At 45.1% G+C, this 9,665-nt stretch overlaps 1 protein-coding gene across 1 annotated transcript in view; it reads right to left on the bottom strand.

Annotated features, from left to right (window-relative positions):
• The window catches only part of LOC144114859 (alanine aminotransferase 2-like), a 57,179-nt gene extending 51,627 nt beyond the window's left edge, over window positions 1-5,552 (bottom strand). The window contains exons 1-2 of the mRNA XM_077648860.1: window positions 5,427-5,552; window positions 4,263-4,352 (exon numbers count right to left, since the gene is read on the bottom strand). Coding sequence (XP_077504986.1) covers window positions 4,263-4,352; window positions 5,427-5,540 — 204 coding nt within the window. The 5' untranslated portion in view covers window positions 5,541-5,552. The remainder of the gene's footprint in view (window positions 1-4,262; window positions 4,353-5,426) is intronic.
• Window positions 5,553-9,665: the final 4,113 nt, after the last annotated feature.

Consider the following 9,665-nt stretch of genomic DNA (forward strand, 5'->3'; position numbering starts at 1 on the left):
CACTACTGTATGTCGAAAGGCAACTTCCATGCTCGTTCCGTGATTTCCCAGCGCCGTGACAAATAGTGTGCATTGCATGGAGACTTGACTACTTCCATCAGCTTCCTTGTCGGAGTCGCGTTAACATCCGCGGTTTCAGTGCTGGCTTTGTCGTTTCTGATTTTATTTTCTTTTTGCCGGTTATCTGGTCTTGTTTTTTACTCTTCTGATTTTTTTTTGGCCCTGGTTCTCGCAGTTGTGCGCACATGTGCACATAGTTTTCTTTCACAGCGTTTATAAGCATTCACTTGGTTTTCCTCATGGTACCAAACGATATGGTCGATGCTTCACCTGCAGCTTGCATGTGTAACACTTTTTCAATATCGCATCTTCAATCGACGCGGATTTAGGAGACCGTCTCTTTGTCAACAGAACACCGCCTACATTATCAAGTTTATTAAAATTGTAGATGGTCTGCATTAGATTTCCGGGCAGCGCCGATCATTAAAATATTATTATAAAATTGTTACGGAAGTTGCAATAACGTTTCATGATACATCGGAACGTTATTTTGACGTTTAAATTTCAAAATAAAGTTATATGTCGTATATTAACCATTAGTTTACTATTTAAAGTAAATATTGTGCTAATTCTGTGTTCCAAATGATATGGTAATCCTAGAAATTAACAAATAATGGTATATGTCGTATCGCAAATATTAGTTTAACGTTTTGACTAAACTTTGCGCTAATATCGCGTTCTAGTTGTTATTATAATGTTTGAACTGGAACAATACAAATACATCACTAATATATTTCAAATATTGTGTCCGAGAACTTTTACTACTGCTTTTACAGTAAACGTGTTTTTCAGCCAGCAGTACTTTACAATAAATCTCTTAGATTTTGTCTACCACTGACGGCATGCAGAGCATTATTCTGTAAGAAAACTTGGCATATTATCCCTTCACCAACTATCACTCATGGGAAACTCTTCAATAATGGCTGTATAAGCTTGCCACCATCGTATCCGTCCGGAGGGGAGTGAGTTGGACATGGACGTACCACTCGTGGTCTATTGAAGAACCCCAAGTGTCACCCTCTTTCTTGGTCCTTGCGAAGCATAAAGTCGTGCGCGTTCACAGTTGGCGGCCTTGTACCCCTTTGCAAGGTTACTTCCCAATGCAGTAGGATAGGTAATCGGGCTAGTTGGTAAAGGTTCGCGTTAGGTAGAGGAGCGCAAACGGACGAAAGACAGCAGCACACTGCGGCGCGCTTCTCTATGTCCCGGTTTTATAGCCAGCCGGTGTTATAGCCTTCAGGTTTATAGCCAGCATGTGAGCTAAGAGTGGAAGGTTGAAATAACTTTAATACGGTCTTTGGCTCATTTGCTTTCGTTTCGTTGCCTGAAATAGACAAGGAAGTGAGCTCGAACGCTCGACCTCGTGCCTTGCTCAAATGAAATGCGCTGACAGAAATCACTCAACGTCAACATTTATTTGTAATCGCCATTGCATTGGGAAATGAATGACTCGGTCGGCACTTTTATCTGCAGTGTAAGGCATGCCTTTTTTCGGAGCTCTACTTCCTTTGTTTCCCATTTTTATCTTTTCTAGTTATGACTATGCTTTTTTCAACTTTAATGCAATCTGTGTCCCATTTGCTTACGTTTCGTTGCCTTGAACAGGCAAGTGATCTCCAAAGCTCAACCTCATGTCAAGCTCAAACGAAATGCGCTGATCTAAATCACTCAACATCAACCTTACATTTGGCGTTTAGGTCAGTCCAGGCAACCTTACCTCGAATGCCAACAGCCACTGTCCGCCTCACCTCAACGTCACCTCAAACTCGCAAACAAAATGCGATTTTTAACTTGAGTGCCCCCTTACATTAATTAGGCAATGTCATTGCCTGCTAGCGCTCAGCAATAAGGTACGGTAGTTTAGTGTGCAGCCAAGCAATAGATTTTAATTAATAAAAAAATCCCGTCCTTAATCCCTAAGCGCACGAATTGAGATATATTGATGGCCTTTTCCTTCATAGAAGAAGGGCGGCAGATGTGGCAGTTAGTACAAAACAAATGGCATGCTTCACTAGATGCACGCAATGCTATTCGCAAATTGCATTAATTTTGAATAGCAGCAGAAGGGGTCGATATCAAATAATACTTGCATGGATGCAGTCAGGTTCTAATGCGTAGAAAAATACAAGGCTGACTTATCACCGGCTCGAAGAAAGTACTAACTGAGTAAATATAGGATGTACTAGTAACCCATGGGATTTTTAAAACCAAATACTTTAGAGATAAATTTCCAAATTTGGTTTTTAGTTTCAAGCCTCATACTCTATAATACAATGCGCATTACTTAAAAGAAGCTATGACTGACTTTTCAGAGACGTTTATGATGTTGACTACGTCGGCGAGAATTTTCCGAATAGCGAATATAATATTCTTCTACTTATATTTCTAATAGCGCATGTTCAAAGTTATTGAGTCGAATTGGATTCGTACTCAAAATTTCGAATAGTAGTTGAAAAATTGGTTCAAATTTCGAATAGGCCACGACAGAGTTTTTTTCGACGAGTGTTTCAAAAACAGGGCCCGTTCCGATGACGCGCAGCATGTTGTCGCGATCATACTGTGCGGGAAGGAGTTTTCAGGGCCGTGACGCTGTTCATTCACGTGACGGAATTCATGATGAGCATACATATGGCCTTCAAAATTGGGCGACGCGACAGGGCTGAGAAAGCTTTAGCTCACCCTGCCTTCATGCCCTATATCGGAGGCCATGACTCAAACTGCACGTCGTCCCTCTCATCAACTGAGATTTGATTCTAGCTAGTTCGCTATTGGCATCATTAGCTAAAGGCAATTATCTTATGCGTATGACACGACGGCCACCGAGTTAATATACAGACTTCCTGTTGGGTGTCCCCTAGTGGATATCAGTGTTGCGTCTTTCGATAGCTAGGGCTTTAACTCCATTACTTATAGTGCCGCTGCTAGCGCTTCGTTATTAGGCATGAATATTCGTTTTGTACGAATATTTGCTGAAGTAGCGAATGCTCATATTAATGTTCGGTTCCTATTCGATGATTCGGTTCTTTCGGTATTCGATTGGTGTTTGATCTCGTTTTAACTTCACTGTTCGTTGTTCGAACGGTTTCGAAAAAGTTAGAATTCACACACCCCTAAACTTTAATGCTTGCAGAGGCTCAGTATCGGGTCACAAAATTAACATTGGGCACCTATGGGGTACGTAGAAAAATACCAATTACGTTGTAGAAATAGCCTTGAGACAGTGGTTTCTCACGAAAAAAAAACGGCGTAGACTGGCGGGATAATGCCTGTAATGAGACGCTGTTGTCACCGAAAGGCCCAGCTCTCATCGAAAAAGGCAGACGATAATTCGACCAGGTCAATACGAAGCCAACTGGTTTGGACAACACGGACATATATTTTCAAAGAAAGAAGCCAAATATTGATAGCGACACTGTAGCGCAGCAGGGGACGAGGACACACGAAAAAGAAACGAACAACACGAGAGCTAACTTCCAACAAGTTTTATTTCGCAGATGCATCAAATTTATACGCTAAAGACATGCTATCACTTGTGCTAACAGTATTCATTCCTTGGAAACGATATTTCTTAGGAAGATAGAACTGAACCTTGGAACGATAGCATTAGAATGATGGCTTAGAAACTATAGGCATGAATACTGTTATAACAAGTGATAGCATGTCTTTGGCGTATAAATGTGATACATCTGTGAAATAAAACTTGTTGGAAGTTAGCGCTCGTGTTGTTCGTTTCTTTTTCGTGTGTTCTCGTTCCCTGCTTCGCTGCTGTGTCGCTATGAATATGCACCAAGCCCAAAAAGCCACGTTGTGCAGCGAAATATATTCTTCACTTCACGGAATTAAAATGTAACGTCTGCTCATTTGTCTTTTTATCGACACATGCATATCCTGCACCATTCGGTGTTTTTGATAGAACAATACAGCACTTTAGTGAATAATATTAGTGCTTCTTCTCAAAACTGGCCTATTTTTTTCAGCAAAAAAATGTAGATAATTCTTCATTTCATGAACAGTAAATACATGAGGCCTCATAATTATTGCAAATGCGCCTGAAGCGATGTACTTTCAACTCAAATGCAGGCGCCTAGTGCTCAGCTGTTACCGAAATTAATCTTGAGCTGAGAAGCAGGAAGAGCACCTGGAGAAACTGATTGTGTACAGAACATGACATTGCAACGCCACGCAGATTTTAAATATATTACCTGTCGAGGAAAAGTGAGAGGTTTCTGCCCAAACGCCTGGCCGTCGCTGATGTCTGCTCGGATGAGGTCAGCAAATCCGAGCTTTTTTCCCTGCACGTGCGGAAGAAAGGAGTAGGAAGCAGTTAGTATTACGTACTTTTGCATTGCCAGAGGTACGCAAAATATATATCTGAGAGCAAGGCACGTTACGATTAATATATCGTTGCCGTCCATTGCAAAAGGACATCAAATGGTCCCCCCGAAAGTAAAATTAGCAGTTGAAGAAAAAAACGCGTGTTATAAAACCAAGAAAGCCACTGGCCGTATAGAATATTTGCCCTGCTAATTCAGCCAACGGCAATGACTCCAGCTGGGCTGTAGTCTATAATTGTCCATTGCCTATTTTTCGATTTGCTCATGTGTCATTGGTCATTGAGAAATACCCGCGGCTTCCAAGCGCTTGTGGGAAGCGACCTAAAAATTGGGTATTTGGCCACCGGGCCTCGCCATTGGCTGCATATCTCAGATAGTGGGAAGGTCCGGTCCCGAGCCACCCATTGGTCTGGTCGCTTCCCGCAGACGCTTGAAAACCATGGGTATATTTCAGTGACCAATGACGTTAGTTACATACTCATAATAGCACTCTCTTACGCAAGTGAAGTTCGTGGTTGATCAGCACCTTTCCGGTAAACTGCTGTAATTGGTGAGAGCTGATGAGCCGACTGATCACGCACTCTTCTTGCGTAAGAGATGTTTTGTCGGTTCTGCCCCGTTTTTTTTTCTTCTTTTTTGCTTAGCCTGTCATGATTTCAGCATAATTTGGCTTGCTCTCCACAAATCCTCCAATATAGCATACGAAAAGTGAAGAAGAATGTGAAGCATGATAAGTGTGTTTCTAAGGTTAAGGAAGCACTAATTGAAGACCCGCAGCCTTGCTAAAACAAGATCACAAAGAGTTAAAATTTTGTGTAATAGAGATCAGCGTTATCAAATAGGCGCTCTTTTCAGGCTTCCCCGGAAAGCATGGTGAACTGATCGGCGTCATGGAGAGTCTCGAACTTTTTGAACTAGCCTGGCCTGGTACGGTTTTACTTGTTGTCAGAACTGGTACTGCCGCACAATCATTGTGTATGCAAGACGCAAAAATACATCAGGAGGGATCGCCGATACATGCTTAAAAATTACCTCCTTCAGTTCCGCTTCGGTCCACCGCATCAGCTCCGAGATTCCCTTGAGAGCATTCGAACCAGTGATCCGCTGCCCGACGTTCCTGGTGGTTTCCAGTTCGTCGGTCGACATTGTGCAATCAGTTCGCCGTACCTGAGGGACTTGCGCTGCGCTTCGCGCTTTCTGCTTTTTAAAACGAATGCTTCTGGGAGCATCTGGCAGATATTTTTTTTGTCTATGGAGTTGACTGTTGGGCCTTCCTGGTATAATTGCAACTGACAGCTATGCTCGCTTGACGACTGCATCCTGGACCGGAAGCGTCCGTAGCACGTGGCCGCTCTATACTTCACTCACCACTATACATGCAGCCAGAGATATTTACACTAATTCTTCATTTTTGTCGCTCGTCTAGCGCCCCGCCATGGCAGCTGTGGCACGTGGGCTTTCGCGCCAACATTTATTTATTTTATTTCTAGGGAGCCGGCTCACGGAAGCCATATGTCACCGGTGTTTTTGCAGAGCGTAGCATACGGATTGTTCTGTAATGCGTGCTGGTCAAAAGGCGCAAGAACCTGCCTCTGCTGCTCAGCGGCTGCGGCATTCTGCTACTGAATTTGAGGTGGAATATTCGGACCCGGCTCCGGTAGCCACATTTTGACACAGGCGGAATGCTAGCAAAAAAATAGAATAAAGTAAAGGATGGTTTCGAGGGTTGCACGCGAATGTTTCAGCGTTCTCTGTGGTGAGAGAGCGAACAATTTTCCAGACATGTTCAGTTATGACCATTTTGTTTAGTTTAATGCAGCGATTTCGGCCTTGTGATCGATAAAGTTAGTTTTGTAGCGTGAGCTACACTGGCCGAGGTTGAGCAGTTGAGCGTTGCAGCGGTGTAAAACGCTTGAGCATGAAGGATTCTTTGATCGAGCCTCGGCAGGTCGGAAATTAATCCTGAGCTTTCCAATACAGCGTTCTCATAGTCGTTCCCTCGGTTTTGACATGTAAAATCGTATTACATGATAGAACTGTTATTATGATTGGCATTTACTTAATCACTTATTAAACCAATTAATATTGCGCTCTTTACTGACGATTTAGTCGTTACCTTAACGTGACGGGAAGTTGATCATTGCCCTAACAGAACCATGATCGCAATCGCTGCTGCACAAAATTCAGCCACAGGGACAGCGACAAACGCAAAGAATGACAAGGGCATTATGCAGCGGAAGTGTAAGCAGTTCGGCATTTTGGATTCTAAGTCATTCCGTGAAACACGCGGAGTTTCGGATGACGCTAAGACCGGATGGAAAACGCCACCTCCACATCCGACTGCATCCAGCAGAACACTTCTCTGGATCCGGCAGATGCATCGGGGGTGTGGTGGTATAAAAAAAGATAGACAGCGAGAAACAGTGCGTTTTGATCAAGTGACGCAGCTTTCGAAACCTATACGCTCTCCAGATCGATGAGACGCACGAGGGCGCACAATATACATACACTCATATGCGTTGCTACGGAAGGGATGCATTCATCACGCTCTGGTGACGCGCTCTGCCTGGCGACAGACGTTTTTCCAAGCATTCGTCTTCCAATATGTCATCAGTTTAGCAGCGCCTGCTTCCTTGTTGCTCATCCTTGGCATACAGCCCGTGGTAACGAGCAGGTGGAGCTCACGTCTCGCCCTCGGTTACGTTGACACCCTCTTTCGGGTATCATTGCCGAAGTCCTGTGCACAATCACTACCGCTGGCCTCACCGATCATTTTGTTCTCCATCCCGTTTCTAAGCGATCGCAGAGCAGCCTCCTGAGCCAGCATGTTTTTTGGGAAAAGAATAAATTCGAACGCTTCGGAATGCGGTTGGTGCGCGCCCTAACGGCTGCGCCCGTTGAGGTCGCTCAGTGGCTGTGACGTTCCGATGCCGGCTGCGGCGGCTGCGTTTCGATAGGAGCAAAGTATAAAAAAAAAACAATAAGTACTGAGACTTCGGCGCACGTTGGAGAACCCCAGGAGGTCTGAATTAATCTGATTTCTCCACTACACCGTGTCTCCTTGCTGATATGGTCGCTTTAAGCATAGAAAAGTTGTTAATCGTTGTAAAGGCTGTGCTGAATATTATACTCCAAGCAGCAACTCTTCGTAAAAATGCACTTTAGACAATTTTTCCTTCTTTTGGAGGAAAAGTTTGTCTTTTCGTAGACGAACTGCGTTGACGCCAGCATTAGTCCTCCCCGAGAATAAATGTAGTACAGAGGAAAACCGTTAGTCTGCTATGAATCGTCCCTAAGGGCGCAACTGCTCGTCCGAAGCGATCAACGTAGCCCTGCAACCATTCGTCCAGATAGAGCAGCAGCTGGAAGAACATGAATTAGTTCATGCCTGCAATGGGAATCGAGCTGCTGTGTCGTCAGCTGGGACCCGGGCGCGCTTTCTCCTAGACACCCGCTACAACCGATTCAGCCTTTATAATACACGGATTATAGAAGCGCGGAGCAGGTAAGTATAGAGTACACTCACGAACGTATGGCGGTTTTATTGTCATGTATACGCTTTCACGGCAGGCTGTGCCGACGCGGTTTTAACGACGCTGTTTGTGCAGAACATGTGACTGAGGCGTGTATATACTGACGCAGGATGCTTCGCATTATCGTGGCAACGTACACTCAATGCGTCCTGGCGATGGGTCGGCGCGGACTTCCTTCTTCGCCGTCGTGGGTGAATGGTTTCGTCTTTCCGTCGAGCACGGCGGTAGAATTGCTCACTCGTTGCGTCCGCCGCTGTCGAGAGCAAGGCGCAGCACAATGACAATGAGCACCGCTTCACTGCCAGAGAGTATAAAAACTTGTACTTGCTGCAAGCAAATGCAATTGCGTATATCATTTACGCGCAGCACGCAGCTCATCCCCGTGCACGTTTCGAAAAGCGTTGTGTACATACATATCGCCGCGTTCTCAGCTGCCGATCGCTACGATGCCACTGAGCTTTTCTTGAAGCAGCAGACTTGGTCCCGCGCACGGATTGCGACGGTGCTCTCGTTCATGACGAACGTTACCTCATTATTCTTTTCTTTGATTTGTTGCGCTCTATCTTTATAATACGATGACAAGAGACCAAAATTTCATAAGCCGCAAGCATGCCGTCAAAGTTGGTGACTTACAGCGGAGCAGAGCAAGAGAGCGCGCACTAAAAATGATGTTCGTCCTTCCGATCGTCGGCTAGTTACTGGGGGCTTAATATTTAGTCCTTGGAATCTGCACACCGCTGTCTCGTCCCACAGTTAATAGTTTCGCTGGCCAAGCTTCTTCGGGGACTAACGGTCGAGGGTTCATGTGGCTTTTAATATATGGTTTATGGGGTTTAAGGTCCTAAAGCGACCGGAAATTTCGACCGCCTGGGGTTCTTTAAAGTGCATTACTTAGAACACGCAAAAATATGTCGGTCAGTTCTTCCTGTTCTAAGCTCTCGACAAGGTGCTCTTCAAATTGGCCTTGGTGTATCAGTGTGTGGGGTTCTAATTTCGAACCAACTCGTGAACTGTAGGACGGCGTAGTGGAGGGCTCTGGGCAGATTTCGGCCACCTTGGGTTCTTTAAAGTGCACGGACGTCGCATAGCACACGGGCGGTTTCGCGTTTCGCCTGCATTGAAATGCAGCCGCCGAGGCTGGGATTCGAACCCGCAACCTTGGGCTCAGCAGCAAAGCTCCAAAGCATCGAGTCTGGCCATGAAGTGCCACAGCACGATTGCTTGAAAAGATTTCGTCCCTTTAATGGGATGGATAAGGGATTAACGCACTCGATAAGGGTCGGATAGCTAATGGCTTTATGACGAACGGTGCTACAGATACGCTCCGCACCCCTCCCCCGCTCCCCTCTTCCACCTCTCACCGGGGTCAGCGGGCCCAGCGAAATTTTATTCCAGATTTGTCCTGTTGCCACATGTTCCGTACGGGCATAACGAACATGTGAATTACGCGTAGGCATAGTAATTGACATAGCATTCGCTGTGAAGGTTTCTGAGACCAAAATGCTTAATGGACTTTTTTTTTAAGAGCAAAGATTTCAAAACTGCTTAATCACGCTGGCATGCCTGTTGAAAGCGGACGCGACGAATGCATTTTTTCTGTGCCCCTTGATGTCCATGATTTGGGCCAGCATGAACTTTGGGACACAAACGAAGAGAGACACATGGAACACGGAACACACTGCTGAAGAGAGACACATGGAACACGGAACACACTGCTGTGTCTCTCTCCATGTGTCTC

The sequence above is a fragment of the Amblyomma americanum genome, chromosome 1 (assembly GCF_052857255.1).
Source record: "Amblyomma americanum isolate KBUSLIRL-KWMA chromosome 1, ASM5285725v1, whole genome shotgun sequence".
NCBI classification, from domain to species: domain Eukaryota; kingdom Metazoa; phylum Arthropoda; class Arachnida; order Ixodida; family Ixodidae; genus Amblyomma; species Amblyomma americanum.